Raw genomic sequence first — 21,600 nt, forward strand, 5'->3', positions numbered from 1 at the left:
AGTTTGATTCTGTTGAAAAAAATAGAGTGGTGTTGCTGTAATTTATATAGTAGGGTGTGTGTTGAGACTATAATTAGCATGTATCTTATTGTCTAGCGGCTAATTAATACGAATAACTTTTTTATAAATGTGATAACGGATAATTATGTTAGTTTGTTAGAGAAAGGATCTTACTCTGAAATAGCATATGATACTCCTAACCCATATAATTGGCTCACTCAAGAATCTTTTGGTCATATAGCTAGAATGATAATTTGTAACGTATATACTTAATTGTAACTCATTAAATGTGCAGATCGTATATACTTCTTATGTTATTTTATGTATATTGAACATAAGTAGTTTGTACAGAATTGGGGCAGGAAGATAAAACCAGAATTATATCGAATAAATGGATTTGTCACAAGGATTAATTAGAAAGTTATTGAATGATAAAGTTCTTAATTAATTTGATAAATTTTAATTTTGGAAACGACTAACGAGGAGTAAAAATTCCATAATCATTCAAAATATTAGTACTATCATTAATAATAGAAATAAACCAATATATTTGACTATTTGAGTTATCAGAAATAAGGCTTTGTACGAAAGGAGGAGTACTATTTATGTTTGAAGATTTGGGTCACTTACTGTATATTCTTTTACTTAGTAACTCGAATTGGAGAAAAATTTATAAATCAGACTTTGATATCGATAATTTGCATAGTTGATACTGCAATGACTCGTAGTACCGATGAGAATTTAACTCCACGAGATATTGAACAAAAAGCAGTGGAATTCGCCTATTTCTTGTACAGATTGTGCTAGTATATATCATCAGTTACTAACATAAACTGATTTAATTAAAGACAATTAAAGTTTTACATACAAAACTAAATATATGCTTCAACTATCTCATGCAAAACTATTCCCAGTACTAATTAGATTAACATATCTTTATATATATCTCTTTCTCAAAACAAGCAGCTCGATGGTTCGACAATGCCGGCCACCGTGCCGGCGGCATTGGAGCATGTTGCTCGTGCAGCTTGGTTTTTGTAACTAAGGTTAATGTTTTCCAATTTTATGGCATGACATGGACTACTCTCACTGCACTCGAATTTCACGGCTACTTTTGTTGCCGATGTACCTTCAACGTCTTGGTAAGTCACATTTGAGATTTTCACCCCAGATACCTGTCAAATAAATACATAAATTAATAATATAATTGTTGGATATTGGACTCCTTGCTTTGGACTTCTATTATTATTCAGTTGGGCTGCTACTACTGTTGAGCCCATAAGATTAATTGTTGGCCCAAATCGAGCCTGGCCCGTTTACTTATCCAGAATGGCTGGATGTGTGCCACCTGGCTACTCCACGCGGATCACGGCTCACAGCCGTTGGATGAGTGTTGTGTTTGTTAAGTGAGAGAGACCGGTTAGTCTTCTCTGTATTCGATACTCTCTCTCTCTCTCTTGTTCCAGAAACCGCCTTCATCTCTCTCCCTTCTCTCTAAGATTCCGGCGACTCTTGCCGGAGTTCTCCTTCGAGCTTTCAGTTCCACCGATGATTCTCAGTCCCTAAGAGTTCTACCGGTGTAGATTGAGTGTTAGGCAACTTCTTCGGTTTCCTTCTCTTTCTAGGGTTTGGTCGTTAGTCTGTGACCAATCCCGAAGTGCTTGGAGTGTATAGTGAGGGGTCTTGCGTTCTTGGCTGTGTTCTGGGGTTGTGTGGGTGAGTCCGCGTGTGAGATAGCCGTGGTGTGCGTTGGCCGGTGAGATCTAGGGTTCCACTGATCTCTGGTTTTGGCGGGATTCGTTGGCAACGGTCGCTCTCCTTTGTGACTTCTTTGTGAGGATGGGGAGATCTGAGGCCTAGTGCAGTCTTCTGCTGTGACCTGAGCCGCTCGTGGCCCGATTCTCTGGCTTAGTCTCTTTTGTGTTTAGATCCTTCGGGATCGATCTCTTGTGTGACTAATCCGGAAATTTCTCTTAGAGTGCAGGAATTCTGACCAGAAAAGATGGACTCTCAAGAACTAAGGAGTTGCTTTAGCTTAGTCTAGGGTTTTTGTTTGTAACATTGTACTTAGTGTGTAATCAAAGATACACACGGTTGTATTTGGCTTGTACCTCTGAGGTGTAGCCATCTCAGAATTGATCAATATAAGAGGTCCCAGTAATTAGCGAATCCCGAGTGGTCTGATCCCTACACTAGCTAATTGATTCAGGATGCACTTTTCACATATGTCCTTTCAAAGATTCCTTTACTTTTCTCAAACCTGTGGAAAATGCTTTTGTGTCCATGGCTAATGACAAGAAGTGTAAAATCCTTGGCATTGGTACTGTACTTTTAAAGTTTGAGAATGGATACCTGTTGCCTTTGAAAAATGTGAGATATGTGCCTGATCTGAATTACAATCTGTTGTCTTGCTCTTGTCTTGAATCTGACGGTTTTGAGGGTAAGTGGGGGCAGGGTATTATGAAGATCTATAAGGGTGTGCTTTGCCTGTTTAAAGCTGTGAAAAAAGTGTAATATGTATGTGTGTACTGCTAAACCTCTAACTAGTTATGATCATAGTGTAAATCTGGTTAAAATGGATAAGGCTTCACTGTGGCATAATAGACTTAGGCACATGAGTCAGAAGGGGTTAAAACTTTTGAAAAATTCTGATATTTTGAGTGAGTTGGATTTCAAAAATGAGCTCCCCTTTTGTGAAACTTGTGTGATGGGAAAACAGCACAGGGTGTCTTTTCCCACCCCTTAGTCAATCTGTCTTAGAGTACTTGCATATGGATGTTTGGGGCCCTGCCTCTGTTACTACCCACTCTGGATCTGTGTATTTCTTATCCATTGTGGATGATTTTCCAAGAAAAGTTTGGTGTTTTTTTTTTAAAAAAGCCCGATTTTTTTCAAACCTTAAAATTTGGAGAGTTTTAATTGAAAATTAAAAAAAATGTATCAAGACCATTAGGCGATAAGGGCCCTTTGATTTTTGCAATGCTAAAAGGATTTTTTGTGAAAAACGAGATTGGAGACATAAAACCCCCTTCACCCCCAAAAAATTGTTCCGAGAGAATGAATGGGACTTTACTTGAAAAGGTTAGGGTCTTGTCCAAAAGTGGTTTGTCCAAAAAATTTTGGGGGAACCCTTTTTCCCTTTTTTGTTATTTGATAAATAGACCCCCTTCCGTTCCTCAAAAGGGGCGATGCCCCGAGCATGTTTTCAGGTAAAAAACCCCCAATGCACCCTGGGTTTTTGAGTGGCTTTTATTCATTCAAAACCAAGTTAGATCCAAGGTCTAGGAAGGGTGTTTTTTTTGGCTATCCGGTTTTTTAAAAGGGGATATAGGGGGGGTTGGGGGATAACCCCGGTTTAAAGGGTTTGTAAGGGGGATTTATCTTCAATGAAGAGACTTCCCCGTGGTGTCCCCGGCCCCCTTTTTCTCCATCCTCGGGAGGTGAACCTTTTTGTGAGGGGGAGAAACGAGGGGGCCCCCCAAGTGAGGGGAGTCCCGGGAGCCCCGAGGGGAGCGGGGGAACTCTTCCCCTATCAACCCGATCCTATCCCCCCCGAGTTTTGAAAACCAAGCCCCCGACTAGAAAATGTTTTTGATGGTGAGCCAAAACCCCAGAATAATTTAGATTTTACACTTTCAGTTAACTGGGGATGAGGAAAGGGTTGGTAAAGTCCCATAGATTTGGTTCATTTGTGAATTTATTTGCCTAGTTTTTAATGTGTTTAAACTGATAAATGAGCCTCAAACCTTTAAGGGCTCAAAAGTCCAAATCCCGGGTTTATGGTTTAAAGCTATGCAAGAGGAAATCCACCCCCTATTTGTCAATAATATTTGGATCCTGTCCTCGCCCCCGGTGCCCCCGTAGTTATCGGGGGGGTTTTAAATTTAAAAGGTTTCGGGGAGGTACAAGGCTAGGTTGGTCCAAAGGTTTTACTGGGGAGTTTGATTATACGAAATTTTTGCCCCCGTGGTTAAGTTTACCCCGTAAGAGTGATCTTTTATGTGCTCTTTTTAATTGGGAATTAAAGCAAATGGATGTAAAAACCCGTTTTTCTTCATGGGATTTGGATAAACCATATACATGAAACAACCGAGGGTTTTGGGACCCAAATTTTCCCAATCATGTGTGTTTGTTTAAAAAAGGGCCCTCATGGTCTTAAAAAATTTCCCCTGCAATGGAACATTAAGTTTAATACAAATGCAGAATTTAGATTTATTGGGAGTACCTTTGATGTGCTTGATGTGAAAAACCTTGTAAAGTATGTGTTTTTCTTTTGTATGTGGATGATATGTTGATTAGGGTCCCATTAAGTCTATTAAACATGTGCAAAGTGCCTTATGTGAAAATTTTGACATGAAAGATTTTGGGATGCAAAAAAGTTTTTGGGGATCAATACCCTTTGGGGATGGAAGTCCTCTCCTCCTTCACGGGAATTTTATGTGCAAAAAATTCTTGAAAAGTTTAATATGCTTGGTGCTAAAATTGTTCCCCCTTTACGCCATTTTATGCAAAGTAAGGCCCTTTTGTCCTAAAAAATTTCCGGGGTTTAAAAAATGAAAAAGGTCCCTTATTAAATCTATTGGTTTTCGTGATGTATCTTATGGTTAGACGGGCCCGATTTTCCCTAGGTTTTTTTAGTGATACATGCTAACCCCGGGGGCGGCATTGGGAAGTTTAAGGGTTCTTAATCAAAAATATTTTAAGTATGGTTTGTTTTTTTCTAAGCATGATCAAGGTTTTGAGTTGTGGGTTTTTTTATTCTAACTAGCTAATGAAAAAGGATAAGAGGAAGTCCACAACTTCCATGTTTTGGGGGTTTGGGTCTTGGTTACGGAAATCACCCAACACTTGTAGCTCGTACCAGACCGAGTATATAGCCATTCGAGGCATGAAGGAGGAAAATGGGTTAAAGGGGTTCTCTCTAACTCAAATTTTTTAAAAGGGCCCTGTGTTTTTTTTCGAAAACACCGCCATTAAATTTTTTAAAAATCCTTTTTTCCATGATAAAACAAGCAATGGTTGGGTTCCATTTTATTAGAGATGTTGTGAAAAAAAGGGGAAGTTCTTTTTTCAAAAAAAGCATACGATCATACCCCCTGAAGGGTATAAATGTCTCTTGGGGTGTTGTTTATGATCAAAAAAATTTCACTTTGATTTTGGTTAGCAGTGATTGTATGTCCCGAGGTAAAGACCTTGGATCTTTGAAGTCACAAGAGCTTAAGTCCTACAAAACTATTGGGGTTTTCCATCTGTTTTGTTAGGAACCCGGTATCTTCTATCTAATGAACTTTGGGGTTCTTTTTGGGATGGGAAAGCCAGTAATAACTAATAACTTTCAATTCTATGTATTAAAATTATCTACACAAATCAACACAAAGACATAAGTTTATCAACACAAGAATATTGATAAATTTATGTCTTTGTGTTGATATTTTTAACATACAAAATTGATACTAGTTATTAGTTATTACTAAAAATTAGTTAGTATTTGATCACACACCATAATATCTATCTATAAACTACATAATGTCGATGCAAAAGCGCATAAAGAATGATTGAACTTAATCAGATAAATTATAGTTTTTGAAAACAAAAGTAAGTATTAATCGAATTTATAAGTGACTAAAAAACCTAGTGACCCAGCGCAATTATAGATAAGCCCGAAATTCAAATGCTGTAAGTTGGTTTTTTTGCACGAGTTTATATGGGAGAAGTAGTACCTGGCTAGGACAATTCTTGTTACTCGGACAGTAGTTCTGATCAATGACTATAGGGTTTTGGACATTGGACATAATGGCATGTTGGAACAAAATATCATTTGCAAACCCTTTGCTTGGTCTTCCCCATGCCTTTATTCTCACTCCATTTTGTGTGTCTGTGAATATTACACTTTTCACTGTCACATTTTCTACCCCTTCCTCTTCAAAATCCTTACCTAGACTCCCTATGCTGAATCTCATAATTATCAAACAAAAATTTAATTGGTAGGAGATGTATTTTGGAAAACAAATTAATTTTGCAAATCAATTACCTAATGCCGTGGCCGGGGCCACAACCGACGCTCTCGATCCACAGATCAGTGGTACCCGGCCCTATCGAGATGCAGTCGTCTCCCGTGCCAATTTTCGAGTTCAAAATAGTTACCCCAGTCGACAATTGTACGTGAATTCCATCGGTGTTGGGACTATTTTCAGGGGCTAAAATAGTAACTCCTTGTAACATCACATTTTCGCAACCATTGATCACGATATGGAACATTTGGCTATTTAGGGATGTCAATCCCGAGACTGCTACATTTTTTGAATTCGTAATTCCCAGTGTCTGCATCCCAAAATAATTTCAGTAATACCAAAGAATAGAAACGATCAGGTCATCTCCAACCATCTAAGTTTATTTAATAATTTTTTTAATTTAAAATATAATTTACATGATATTATTTTAACCACAAGATCTCTTAATCTAATGACTAAAATTTGGTCTTAATTTGTGATAGCTAATTAATTAGCAATTAATTATAATTGTTTGTAATGCATACATATTTGATATATATGGATAATTTGAATAAAAATTACCCACAATAAATTAAATGTAAGAATTTACTTAACGATTTTCCAGTTGATAAAAAAATCATGATTTTCAAATAGTATAAAATATTATTAATTAATTACTAATTCGTAATTTGTTCGGATTCACGTACATATAAACTAACGCCGTCCACTTCTTCACTAACCTGAATTAACTCTATAATTACAAGGCAGTTAATTAATATCACAACATTTATGCTCAACTCAATTATACAATGTTATAAAATACTAGAGCTACAAAATTTAAAACAATTTATATGATCCAAATTAATTTATTATACATTGACATAGGGGCACACTATGGTACCACCTATATTAAAGTGACAATGTAACTCTATTCTTAACCGCCAGATCTCCTATATAGATGGTTTAGATTGGATTGTAGAAATAGAGTTGAGATTGCTTGGTTGTTATTATTGTGTTGCTTACCAAGGTAATTGTGTCTTTTTGTTGTTGGAATTAAATTCGAGACGGAAAGGAAACTCCCGGTTTTTATGGCCCTGATTCACTCTCTCTCTTCCACTCAGCTATAATGCACACCCACTCCGTGAAAAACTAAATCGTTTCTCTCTCCAAATCTTCCAAAACTATCTGCCGATTTTTTTTTTCATACATTTAATCAAACCCTACTTTGCGAGCGATTTGTGTCTCTTCTTCTCTGCGAGCGATAGTCACACCGGCGGTTTCTCTCTCCAAATCTCAGCAAAACTCTTTGTCAGCGATTTGTGTGTCTTCTTCTCTGCGAGCGATTGTCACACCGGCGGTTTCTCCCAAAAATCGGCGCTTGAAGTTTGCAGCCAGTCTCTTCAACCTCCGTCTTCTCCATCCGAGCGTTTTGTGTTTCATTATTGATTAGTCTGACTGCTTATTGAAGGTTGAGGGTTTATTGAGTAGTGATTATCCTCATTTGGGTTAACTTCGGACCTGTTTTCACCAACATTATTCCAAATATTCTGGGTTGAATATTCGTTTTTTTTTTCCTGGGTTATTTAATTGAATGAATCGTACTCAGTTGCTGGAATGCATTTGTATGAATCGGTTTTTGCTTGGTTAATCTTCTGAAATATTGTATTGGATGCTTTGGTCTAGTTTATATTTTGCTTTGTTCTATGTTGTTGTTTGCTTGGGTGTCATTAAAATGTATTTGTTTGCTTATTGAAGATTGATATTTTGCTTATTCTAATGTTAGGAAGTGTTGGGTGTCATTAAAATGTATTTGTTTGCTTATTGAAGATTGATTCTTTGCTTATTCTAAAGTTAGAAAATGCTTGGTCTCATGACAGACATTGTTTCATACGCTTTTGTTACGTTTTTTTGGTCACTTAGATTGCTTGTTTTTACTGTTTTTTTGCTTTGTTTTATGTTGTTGTTTGCTTGGATATCATTAAAATGTATATGTTTGCTTATTGAAGATTGATATTTTGCTTATTCTAGAGTTAGGAAATGCTGAGTGTTATTAAAATGCATTTCATTGCTTATTGAAGATTGATTCTTTGCTTATACTAGAGTTAGAAAATGATTGGTCTCATGATAGACCTTGTTTCCTTAGGGTTCTTTTGTTGATTGATACTTGATCTATTTCTGGATTGCATTTGTATGAATCGGTGTTTTTTTGTTAATAGGAATTGTTGTGTTGGGCAGTAGGAATTGCTTGCTTTCAATGTAGACATGGTTCATGCGAATTGTTGTGTTGAGCGGTAGGAATTGCTTGCTTTCATTGTAGACATGGTTCCTGCGAATTGTTGTGATGAGCATTAAGAATTGCTGTGTTGAGCAGTAGGAACTGCTTGCTTTCATTGTAGTCACGGTTCCTGCGAATTGTTGTGATGAGCATTAACAATTGCTTGTTTTTATTGTGTTGGTTACTTTGTTGGAAAAAGATTTTGTACACATTTTATTAACGGGGTGCTGTTGGGATTCATACATATTAATGGCGCATTGTTACCTTGTAAGTGCTTTGTTTTAATGTAATTTTTTTTTAGGACACGATTATACAATGGTGAGAAAGACGGCCAAGGGGATGCCAAAGGGCTTTTTCAAAATTTCGTAATCGGATAGGAAATTAGTTAGTAAAAAAAGGGAACCCCTTTTTTATTTCTTTTTGTTATGTTATTTCCACTTTTATTGTTGAACACCGTATCTCTTTTGCATATTTTTTTGCGCTAAATGTTCTCTTATTTTAGTACATTTTATTATTTCATTTCGGATGTAGAATACCAGATGTTTTGTTTTGAAGCTTATTTATTGGTGGGTTGGACTTTTTAGAATTCCCGAAAAGGGGTGTATACTAAATTGCCATTTTTATTCCAAAAAAAACAATGATCGCATATTGCTTTGTTTTTTTATACTAAATTGCTTTTTTAATGTTCCGAAAAACTTTGGATCCCTTTTGACAAACCCTTATTCTTCATCACCCCTTATGTTTAAAGGGAAAAAACAATTTGTGTTTTAAGGGAAACCTATATTAAGAAGGTTTTAGAAAAAGTTTTAAAACCCTTTGTTTCTTATTTATTTTTTAAAGCGATTCTTTTTCCCGGAAAAAGTTTTTACAAATATAGCATGTCCTTTCCAGGTTACTTCAATTAAATTTCCCCGATGTATTTAAAAATCCCCCTTGGGGTTCCGGATAATTGCCCCATTTTTTTCTTTTCCCCAACATAATTTGTCTCTTTTTTTTTTAAAATTTTTGCGATTTAAAATTCCCCAAAATTTCATTCCTCTAAATTTTTAAAAAACCAATATATAAAGGGGGAAATTTAACCATCCTTTTTAAACCCCTTTTAATTCTTTTTAAAAAAGCCCCCTTAAAAGGGGTTAACTAATTTTTCCAAAGGAGGAATTAACATGAGTTAACCGCAACCCTTGGATTTATAATTTTTTTCCCGTTGGCTATGTTTATGGATTTCCTTGGTTTGAAAAACATAAATTTAAATTTTTCCCTTTCATATATCAAAATGTTAACATATTTTCCAACCAAAAAAAACATAACCCAAAAATACCAAAAATTGAAATGGGAAAGCCTTATTCCACCATCCAAAACGGAAAAAAACCCAAAATTTTAAAACCGCAAAACCTAAAAACCAAAAAAAAAAACAATATTCGAAACATCCAAATAAAACAAAGTTTTTTTGCCATTTTTTTTTAAAAAAATGACAGTCACCACTCAAGGTTTTGGGGAAATCTTCCCCCATCTTTTCAACATCAACGCCCTTCTTGCCTCTTCAAGGTGGTCGTCGGCTTTTTTTTGAATCCTTCCCTGCATGAATGTGATCCATTTCAATCCCATACTTCAACTCTTCCCCTTGCCCACAATATATTGCCAAAAATAACAAACTCCGGAAATTTGGTTCCATGTTTCCCGTGTCATTCCGAAAAAAAAAGCATCATAGAAAGCAATTTCGGTGTTCAAGGTGTAAAATTTTTTGCCAAAGAATGGTTTTTAAATTTTTCATCGCAATGGGTTTTTTGGGGCTCGTGGATATAGAATGAGCTTTAAAACCAAATGAACCCAAAAATACATGGTATTCAATGGGGGGTGCAATAAAATCTGAATTAAAAACCAAAAAACCTTTTCCCATTTTAAACATGAAGCAAAACGGGATTTAAAGGCCCCAATTGGTCATCTATTACTAATTTTAGAAAAGCAAGCAAGGATATTTTTTTAAAAACAATCAAATGCAAATGGAGCCCAAAAAATTTAAAAAACCCCCCCATATTTTAAAAACTGAAATTTTTTAAATAATTAAGCAACACAACATTTAACCCAAACAAAAAGGGACAACTAAGCAACACAACAGTTTAACCCAAACAATGTAAATAAAAAATCAAAAAATTTGTAATTTTATGACAAATTCATAAACTTCATCAAATTCGTGAACTCCCGACAAATTCCAAAAATTTTATTTACAGTTCAACTAAAAAGATATTCGGTGTCCCAAAATCAAATTCGGGGGGAAATTGATTTTTAAAAAAAATTTTAGCATTTCCCCATTGGCATATTTTACAAACTTTTGAACAAGTTATTATAAAGTTCATGTGATACAAAATAGCATGATTGCAATAGTCAATAGAGAAATATATTTATTTTCAATGCATGTTAAAGTTAAAGTTATTAGTATTTTAAATAAAAGGTCTATGGTTCAGTACAAACTTCAATAAAACTGTTGATGATATCGTACCGTGGCACCATCGGGGCACTTGTTGCCACTCATCTTGCAAGCCCACAAGGCGGCACCATGACCATCGAGGACGCCGCCTTGTATGGAGACGCCGTGGGCCCCTTCGAAGAGGAGCCAGTTGGCGGCACCTCCAATGGAACCATAGTCGGATATTGGAGCGACTAGGGTGCCGTTGATGCGGAACGTCACGGCATTGTTGTTGCACGGACCCTTGAAGTGTAGGTCTTTTAGGAGGAATCTGCCTTGTGGCACATAAATTGTGGGTGGGGTTATGGAGGCACAAGCTAAGGTCCATGCTTTCAACATCGAATTTGTGGACTCGATTTCGCCGTTGGGATTTGCTCCTAAATCCACAATGTTGTACGTGGCTGATTGTGATTGGTGGAAGTATACAATGAAAAGTGTCTTGAAAAGAATGGTTGAAGGTTTAGCCATGTGCGTGGTAATGATTCTTGGCAATTTAATTAGTATGTGTTGTGTGTGTGAAATGAAAATTGATGAGGAGATTTGGAAGTGTTGGGCATAGTAGTGGGGGTTGTGGAAGTTCAATATGGTATTTATAGTTAATAAATGAATGCAAGAAGGTGCGATGTAGTAAAAATTCAATAGTCCGGATATATTGCCATGCAACATGCCTAATGAATTATGATGATAGAAAGAAAGTAAAAGATAAATTGATAATATTTTTGCAGATGTGAATGGTTCGACATATCATGTGACAATATGTTCAATAATTCACACAAGAGGTAAATCGTAATATTTGGACAAAAAGGATTTGATGAACTCAGAACTATAAAGTATTGACGGAATTTTAGTGCGGAGCTTTTGTTCCAAGAGAAAGCCATATATTTTTAAATGAGGCTCAGTGATATCCTTTGTTTAGGCTCGTGATGACTTGAACCTTCGATCCTATTAGATAGCCGAAAAACGTGTTATTAGTTGAGTTGTGTTTTATCATGTTAGTGGAAATAATTCCCAAGGTGATATTTTGATTTTTATTTTGCTTATTTCAAATGTATATAAGATGTACTAATAATATACATCATAGCGCACACATATCAGATGAATTTTAGAAGTAAGTTAGGAGGAATATTGATGGTAGTGTCGGACTTTATAAATGAAATTAATTCTTTAACTTATACTTAGATAATATTGTTATTTTCTTTGTGGATTTTTTCGGATTTTGGCACCATATATGCATCTTTGAATTCCACTATATAATATTCCTGTTTATGATTTAATGATTCATTTTATTATTTTAGGATGTTCACGATTTAATTACATCAGACTATAATTCTTAAATAAAATTAGTTGTATTTTCCATCTCAAAAAGATGGTCGATGTCGATGCAAGATGACAATTTACAATAAAAATTAGTGTTTTATATCATTATTAGTATTATCATATTAATATACTAAAAGTTTATTCATTTTTCTTTATTGATTTAGTTATTTAAGATAGCTAATTAAATACGTTTATTTTTAACATAAAATATAAGAAAAAAGTAAACTTAAAAGTATTGAGCGCTTGTCTTTAATAAAGAGAATACACCTGCCCACATTTTGAATTATAGTTTTAGATTTTTGGCATATTAAACAAATCATTGCAATAATAACAGTCTAAATGAAATAGACACATTTAGGCCATCTCCAACTATTTACGTCAAACTCAAACCCATTTTTGAGTATATGTCACACCAAAAAGTAGTTTTACTTCAACCATTTACATCATCTTTAAGTTTACACCATTTTTAAGTATTTCTCTAACAAAATTTTGGAGTAAATACCATATTTGGTGTTATTCCATTGAAAAACCTAAAAATGAATTTAAGTTTAGTGTACAGTTGGAGAAATTATCTACACCAAAAATAAGTTTTAGGATACGGTTGGAGATGATCTTAAACGACCAACAAAATGGCGTGGTGGAATTGTTTTCCACATTAATCGCCTAGAATTGAACATATTTTTAATTGATAGTGGATAAGTGGGTACCACACGTCCGCACAAAATCTTGGATACCTCTATTTTGTTGTAAATAACAAAATTATTGTGATGATATAGCTGGTCATAAATAGTACTACTAGTACTACAATATAAAAAAATATAGATATTATAAATATTAGTAATAATTTAATGTCATATTTAATGCTTAAATAATTTTACACCATTATAATTTCTATTTAATTGTATGTGTACAATTCTTTTATTCGAATATTATGTTTTTCAGAAGTTAAAAGGCCAAAAGTGGTCCTAAACATATGACCGTTTTATCAATTTGGTCCTTAACATTATCTTTTTGATTATTTAGTCCCTCACAAATGAACTCCGACCTGAATCAGTCCTCCAATTGACGGAACCGTCAATAATAGGCGGTCAACGTCATTTCCGCAGCCAACCTCAACTTCGGCAACCTTCTAGCAGCCTGCACTCTCCCCCTCTTCAACCTCAGCTTCGACAACACCTTCAACCTTTCCCCCCCCCCCCTTCGCCGCCAACTACTCCGGCCCCTTCAACTACACCTGCTCCAACGCCGCCTTCTGATTCCCCGCCTCCGCCAACGGCACCCAATCCGACTGCATCGCCGCCGTCTGGCTCGCTGATTCACTTGGATTTTACATGACTTTAGAGGGTAGCTTTACTTGGTTTTGATCATATATTGTGTACTTTGAGACATGGTTATAGCTACTTCTCTATTATGTTGGTATTTTGACCATTTTGTGAAGAATGTGTAGAAAAATGTCCAAAATATGTGGATGTCCAGCTGCTCAATGTTCGAGACAGCTTAGCTGGAGATTTTGAAGTTCGATTCACATGTAATGCATACCATTCTCTTCATCTTCGAAAGAGCTTCGCGTGGATATCTTAAACGTCTCAATCGGAGTTCGGTAGAAGAAGTTATGGCCGTTTTACCAAGACTGCGCAGAGCAGTGACATAGCTGGCGACCCGCCGTGTTCGCATGCAAACGAACCTGGCGACTCGCCAGCAATCCACGAAAAAAAACGCCGTAAGCAGCTGGCGACTCGCCAGCTTCGACGCACACCCAACCTGGCGACCCGCCCAGCTTCGTCGGACAGCTTATTTCGGGCCCAAAGTCAACCCTAGGTATATATATGCCTAGGAAACGCCTCCGAACACAACTTACACGCCTTCAACCCCAAAAATACTACTTTTTCACCTAAGAAGAAGAGAAGAACGAGCAGAGGACGAGTATTCATCGCAAGATTGAAGACGAGACCTCCAATCCGCCCAATCCAATTCTAGGAGTTTCTACTTTTAGTTTTATTCTTGTTCAAACAATGTTTTTGATTATTTCTTTGAATATTTCTTTGACTTTTGTGATGAACATGAGTAGCTAAATCCTTCGTAGAGTTCTACGGGGGAGATACAATGATTCTTATGTTTAATTGATTTCCTTTTTCTATGCCTTGGCTCATGTGGTTATTTTGATTTCTTCTGTGCTTATACATTTATCTGACTGATCACCTTATAAATGCATGTGGATTTTACTACAAGAACTGAGAAGTGAGTAGTTTAATTTGAAAGAGAAGAAATTGACGTCTTTGCCAATATAATCGAGAGATTTGAGCCTTTGAATGAAGCTAAGTATCTTAGGAGCTATTAGGAGTTGTTGCCTTAGTTCTAGGAAGGAGACTTCGGTTCTAGGTAGCAATCTACAAATTATATGCTTTGAGAAAAGATATAGTTTTACCTTAGTGATATCTTAATAACCCTTGAGACCCTTTGTTGGCATGGTTAGGAAGTTAGTTGAGCATAGGATAGTTGTTATCGATCCCGTAGGATTCTACCCTTCTCATCCTTGATCTACATTCGTTTTCTTATTTGCTTTCAGTTCTCTAGTTGTTTTAAATTGTTTTTATCTTGCTTTAAAGTAGATTTAGAAAACCCAAACTTTCCGATTCATCTAGATAGTAGTTGAGGTCGGTTCGTGGTAATTAGGTTAACACTGATTGTCTCTGTGGATACGATACTCTTTGCCTACATTAGCCCCGTACACTTGCGGGTATAATTGTGTTAAAATAAGTCGAGTCACTCGCCGGCGCCGAGCTCCTCCGCACCAGCACCCCCTAGTCCACCCCCGACTGCGTCTCCCGGTCCTTCAACAAGGACGTCACCCGCTTCTCCGCCCTCCTCCGTCGCCCCAAACTGACCCTCTCCGTCATGCTAGACAGCTAGAGAACACTGTTGATGATTTCTACACCGGCGCATTCAACGTCAACATCACCTTCCTCTTCTACAACGTCCGAAATTCCCTAATCAAAAACCGCCGCTCGCTCAATTCGATCCCTAGAAAAATCATAAAACGCAATCACCGGTGGCGGTCAGCCGCGCTCAAGAGCAACAGATTGAACATCACGCGCGGCCATGGCGTCTACCGCGAGATCCTCGTCACTCTCGACGGAAACGTTATGCGGTAGGATTGGGTGTTGTTGGCGGAGGCGGAGAATCAGAAGGCGACATTGCAGCAGGTGTAGTTGAGGGGGGCGGAGTAGTTGGCGACGAAGGGGGGGAGGTTGAAGGTGTTGCCGAAGCTGAGGTTGAAGAGGGGGAGAGTGAAGGCTGCTAGAAGGTTGCCGAAGCTGAGGTTGGCGGCGGAAATGACGTTGACCGCCTATTATTGACTGTTCCGTCAATTGGAGGACCGATTCAGGTCGGAGTTCATTTGTGAGGGACCAAATAATCAAAAAGATAATGTTAAGGACCAAATTGATAAAACGGCCATATGTTGGGGACCTCTTTTGGCCTTTACTCTTTTCAGAATTATTCGTAATTCAATGCTTTACTAAATATTATATATAATCTTGACAATAGTGTTATAGTTAAGTTATTGCAATATAATGTACGGGAAATGAAATGCCACACTCTGTATTTTGTATGAGCTCCTTATGTAAACACTACCCGTGCTCGACGCACATTTAACGTTATTTATTTTGTTTTATATATTTAGTTTAATTCAAATACATTAAAAATGTTACGGACATTTTTAATTTAAAAATTCATAAAAATCAATCTAAATCCGATGCATGTTTAACTTTGTTTGTTTTTATGAATTTTTAAAATTAAAATAGTCAATAAAACTTTTAATGTATTAAAATTAAGCTAAATATATAAAAAAACGTGCGCCGAACGACAGTGATGCTTATATAAGATATGCAACATAAGTCATGTAAAACCAACTAATCAAAGTACTTTACATGAGCCCTCTTGCCTTAAAGATCAAGACTTGCAATATGAATATATCTTTCAGTGGTTTTCTAGTTTTGAACTTAAATATTTCAACTGTTCTGTTTGTGTCAAATTCTATTCCATTAAAGTTAAAAGTTGGATTTATTTTCAGTTGTTTCCAACTAGGATTAGAAGTTGAGTTAGGTCTTTTTTTGTTGCATATAGGCCTTAATTAATGTCAATGTAAATGGTAGCTTTTTTTTGAAAAAATTAACAAACAGGTTTTAGAAACTTGAGTTTCCAATTTGTTTATTTCGTTTCTCTCATATGTTCGGTCATTCTCGAGAGTGATTCAACATCATTTGGTATCAGCTTCCAGGTTAAGCACAAATGATCTAACGAAGATGTAGACTTGGTGGTCGTAACATTCATGTAAGGGACAAGGAGATGTCCCCCAAACGAACAGTGGCGGATCCAGAAACTTTGATTCGGAGGTGCAATTTTTATAGAGGTTTAAAGCTTTAAAATTTGGCTCCTGTATTAATTGTGAATTATGAATATCTTATATACTAGTTGTAAATACCTAATATAAATATAGATACAGAAATACACAATAAATAAAATATTTTGAAAGAGAAAAAAAGTATTTGAATAAAGTTTCATTACTAAAAAAAACGTGAAAGGAAAAATATAATACAACGATAGTCAAATATTAGGAAATGATAAATATTTAGAAATTCTATATATGATTAGAAATAATAATACAAACGACTAACATAAATTAATTCTATATATGATTAGAAATAATAATACAAACTACTAACATAAATTATTTGTTAAAGATTTGATTTCTAAATGAATAAAACTTGAATTCAAAAAGTAGAAAACAAACTGCGTATACTGGGAGTCGACCTTGTGCCACTCCATAGGCTTAACCTTTACTCAGCCGCCGTGCCACTACTACTGTAAACAAATGTTTGTGTCAAAATATACTAAACGAGTATTGTTTGGGGGTACAACTGTTCTACATTGGCTCTGCCACTGCAAACGAAGATGACTCTCAACAACATCATCGACGGCGTACTGTAGAGAACGATGCATTGTGGAGATAAATTCAACAACTTCAACCACGCCTTGTGTGTTTGGAGATTTTTTTATTGATCATGTTGCAAAAATTGGTGAGGACAGTGATATCAATAAACCTTTTGTGCAAGACTCGAGGTCGAGTCTTTTTTAAGAAGGGAAGAATGATGCATGTGTTAGCCCTCTTGCGTTAAAGATGAAGACTTATAGTATGAGTTTATCTTTTACACCCACGGTCCCCCATTTTTTTGTCAGTCCCCCATTTATTGTCCACTTTCACTTTTACTAAATGTTAGAGGTAGAGTCACCTTCCACTAACTCATTCCACTCATATTTTATTATACAACTACCAATATACTCCCTCTGTCCCATTAGAAATGAAACGTTTTCCTTTTTAGTTTGTCCCATTAAAAATGAAACATTTCCTAAAATGGAAACATCTCTATCTCTACTTTTTCATCTCTCTTACTTTACTCTCTCTCCATTAACTCACAAAACAACACTACATAAAAACCTGTACCGATTCCCAAATGTTGCATATTTAGTGGGACGGATGAAGTATAAAAATGAGACTCACATTCTACTAACATTTTCTACTCATCTTCTTTATTTCTTAAAACTTCGTGCCTAACACAAAGTGGACTAAAAATGGGGGATGGAGTAGTTGTTTTCTAGTTTGAATTTAATTTTACATATTTTGTTTGCGTCAAATTCTTCCCTTTAATGGAATGAATTTATTTGCACTAGTTATGCTCTTAGGATTAGAAGTTGAGTATAGATATATAATTCTATCCCCTTAAGGTTATCATAAGGATTTTTTAAAGGCCTTATTATTAATGTTAATGGCAACTTTTTTGGAAATTTAATAAACAGGATTTAGAAACTTAGAATTTTTCTATCGGTAGGTTTTGTTTTCCTCATATGTTCGGTCATTCTAAAAAACGTCGGCATCATCCATGGACACAACCATAAACTAAAATTTAATTTGTTCAAAAAAAAAAATTATTAAAATCAATAAGAATGCGTTAAATAAATTATCTGCATCAATATGTAGCAAGTAAAAGTGAGTGTATCATCTGCGTTCAAACACACCTTTATAAAAACTGGTGTTTTAGACGGATAGATGCTTGATATATCAACTATCATTGCTGAAAGGTAGCAAATCATATCCCACACCACCGGCGACGGAGGCCCCCAGGAACCTACTTTTCCGCCCCCGACCTCCGCATCCGTGACTCCCCCCACCCCACCAAAAGGGCGAACATGGAGGCGCCGAGCATCACAAGGGGAGGCCGCAGAACGAAGGAGTTGGGGGGGAAGAGTCCTTCGTGTTAGTTTTCAAGGGAGAGAAATGATAATGGGGGATGTCATTATTGTTTTTTCTTTTCGAATTTTTTTATATGATCAAAATCAACTTATCTAAATTAAACACATACTTATAAAGTAAATATTTCTTAATTTCTTTTAATTTTAGTTTTATAATTTAAATTTCAAACCTTAATATTCATATTCGGTTTTTTTAATACTTAAAAAATTGGGGTGTTATAAAAAAATTTTCCATTTTTTATAAGTGAAGTGTTTTCCCTTTTTGGAGTTTTTTTTTTTATCCCAAAAAACAACACGTTGCCCTTTTTTACTTTATTCTCTCCCCATTGTTTTTTTTATTTTTTTCCAATGTACACCACCGAGACCCAACAATTACATTATAATATTGCATAAGGTTTTAAAGCTAAACTGTTAAAGCTTGTTGTTTTACACATGTTGGAAATAATTAAATACTACTATAGTTTTCTCTCTTTATTTGTTTCCTATTTCTTTTCTTTATTCCACTGTGAACGTAATTCGGTTGTGAACGTTATGCCCATTAAATAGGTTATACAATATTCTCAGTTTTTTTATGAAGGAATCATGCATATTCTAAGTTGATAATAAACGAAATATTAAGCTACTCTTTATTTGTTCCGACACAACAAATTCTTCAATTATAAGTCAAATATGGCTTTTAATTCTTTTCCTTGTTGGGAAGAAAGGAATTACTTGCCATTTCAATTTCGTTAGATACTGCACCCAACAAATAATTCCCATTCCTCTGGATAATTTCACTAAATCTTGGTACGCTACTTTGCTAAGTAGTACAGAATTAGCCAAGTAGAATTTTGTTTGAAGTCAATCAGATAATATGCGGTCCTTTTTAAAACAGCATGTGGACAAATATAAATCGATCATTTGTGGATAAGATTTTATAATTAAGCGTGAGATTTTAGGCAGCGTTCTTTTGTAAGTATAAGGAAGAGAATAAAGTAAGAAAGAGGGAAAAAGTAATTCTATATTTAGAAATATGTCATTGAGATTTAGAAATCCTAAAAAGGAAAATGTTTGACTTAGAGAAGGACGGAGGGAGCATTGTGTGTATATTGTGTTGTGTGTGTAGGGTGTGTATTTTGTGTATAGTGAGTGCAGTGCGTGGATTGTGTGTATTTTGTGTTTGGTATGTGTTGTGTGTGTATTGTGTGTGTAGTGTGTGTATATTGTGTGCAGTGTGTAGTGTGTGGGTTATGTGTATTTTTTGTATGGTATGTGTGGCGTGTGTATTGTGTGTATAGTGTGTTTGTAATGTGTGTAGTGTGTGTATAGCGTGTGTATAGTGTGTTTGTAATGTGTGTAGTGTGTGTATAGCGTGTGTAGAGTGTGCATTTGCGAAGTGAGTATTTTGTGTGTCTGTGTGTATAGTATGTGTATTTTGTGTAAAGTGTGTGGGAGTGTGTATTTTGTTTATTTTGTGTATGCATAGATTCTTCAAATTCAGTTGCATATCAATTACTTCATTTTATCAAACATAGGACTTGGATTTAAATTAAAATTCTTCCAATTCAATTCTAATTTTGTGTAGCAAAAGGAGCCTAAGAGAATTTGAATAAAGAACCTAAAAGGCATTCACTTGTATCTTAAGGAACATAACCAATATACAATATGGTTGTACGTTATAAGAAATAATGTGAGCAATAGTAAAAATATAAAGCATTATTTGGCCCCTTCGTTGGGTTCTTGAGGATTGGGTTTTCCCTTTAGAGTTCTTGGAGAAAGAGCCTGGTTGTTGTGAGTTCTATGACTCGGGGGGTCTCTTGTGTAAGGGTGGGGTATCCCAGGTTAGGGTTTGGTTTGCGGGGCTCCCGAGACTTTTGGGGAAAATTTGGGGGGTGGCCCGTGAAGTCGTTGTGTGCGACTGACTATATCCCAAATCTTTGAACTTTGTTGCTATTTCGTTTAGATCCGGATCTTCGTTTGATTACTAATCCTTTAGGTGGGGGTTTAATCGGGTCAAGCTTTTGGGGGGGTTTTGAAGGCTTGACAGGGTTGGGGGGAAAAGGGGTTTTTCGGCAAGAGGGGGGGGCTATACATAAATTTTTTCTTTGGTTAAGTTTACTATTTGGAGTGAGTTCCTTTGGCCATTTTAAATTGGGGAAATTTAAAAAATGGATGCAAACGCTTTTTCATGGTGACTTGGGTAAACCCTTTACAAAACAAACCGGTATGGTCTTAAACAATCTCCAAGGCAGTGGAATATTAAGTTCAATACTTGCATGCAGAAGTTAGGCTTTGTTAGGAGCTCCTTTGATGTTTGTTTGTATGTGAAAGATCTTGATAAAGTGTCTGTGTTCTTGCTGCTGTATGTGGATGATATGCTTATCATGGGTCCTTGCATGAAGTCTGTTAAACATGTGCAATCTGCTATCTGTGATAATTTTGACATGAAAGACCTTGGTGATGCCAAAAAGATTTTGAGGATCAATATCCTTAGGGATAGGAAGTCCTCATCTCTGATTCTTCATCAGGAACCTTATGTGCAAAAAATTCTTGAAAAGTTTAATATGCTTGGTGCAAAAACTGCTTCTGTTCCTCTAGCTGCTCATTTTTTGCTAAGTAAGGACTTGTGTCCTAAGTCTGAGTCTGATGTGAAAGCTATGAAGAAGGTCCCTTATTCTAATGTTATAGGTTTTGTTATGTATCTCATGGTTAGTACTAGACCTGATATTGTCTATGCTGTTTCTTGCTTAAGTAGATACATGTCTAATCCTGGACCTGTGCATTAGGAGGCTCTTAAATGGTTGCTTAGGTATCTGAAACATACTTCCAAGTATGGTCTGTGTTTTTCTAAGTGTGATGATGGTGTTGAGCTATGTGGTTTTGTTGATTCTAACTATGCTAATGACAAGGACAAGAGAAAGTCCACTACTTCTTATGTGTTTACTGTGTGTAGGTTTTGTATTAGTTGGAAATCACAATTGCAGCACATAGTTGCCCTCTCCACTACTGAGTCAGAATATATAGCCATCCCAGAGGCTATGAAGGAGGCTATTTGGTTAAAGGGAGTTCTCTCTGAACTCAAATTCTTGCATAATACTCCTGCTGTTTATTCTGATAGTCAGTCTGCTATTCAATTGTGCAAAAATCCTGTTTTTCATGATAGAACTAAACATATAGATGTTAGGTTCCATTTCATTAGAGATGTTGTTGAAAAATGTGAGGTTTTGTTGCATAAAGTGCATACTGATAAAAACCCTGCAGACATG

General features: G+C 36.0%; 1 protein-coding gene across 1 annotated transcript; it reads right to left on the reverse strand.

Annotated features, from left to right (window-relative positions):
- Positions 1-953: 953 nt before the first annotated feature.
- LOC125206131 (polygalacturonase-like) lies at positions 954-11,197 on the reverse strand. The gene is made up of 4 exons (XM_048105424.1): positions 10,763-11,197; positions 6,032-6,321; positions 5,721-5,949; positions 954-1,175 (listed from the first exon to the last, which is right to left on the reverse strand). Exons 1-4 carry the CDS (start codon positions 11,195-11,197, stop codon positions 954-956), a joined length of 1,176 nt encoding a protein of 391 aa, XP_047961381.1.
- Positions 11,198-21,600: the final 10,403 nt, after the last annotated feature.

Source organism: Salvia hispanica, chromosome 2 (genome assembly GCF_023119035.1).
Source record: "Salvia hispanica cultivar TCC Black 2014 chromosome 2, UniMelb_Shisp_WGS_1.0, whole genome shotgun sequence".
NCBI lineage: Eukaryota > Viridiplantae > Streptophyta > Magnoliopsida > Lamiales > Lamiaceae > Salvia > Salvia hispanica.

Bases quoted from the DNA above. Each gene is read 5' to 3' on its own strand.
- LOC125206131 (XM_048105424.1), bottom strand. From the start codon at position 11,197: ATGGCTAAACCTTCAACCATTCTTTTCAAGACACTTTTCATTGTATAC. The intron at 6,322-10,762 runs GTACGATATCAT...TTTGGGATGCAG, and splicing joins AGTGCCCCGATGGTGCCACG to ACACTGGGAATTACGAATTC. The intron at 5,950-6,031 runs GTAATTGATTTG...TATGAGATTCAG, and splicing joins GGCCCCGGCCACGGCATTAG to CATAGGGAGTCTAGGTAAGG.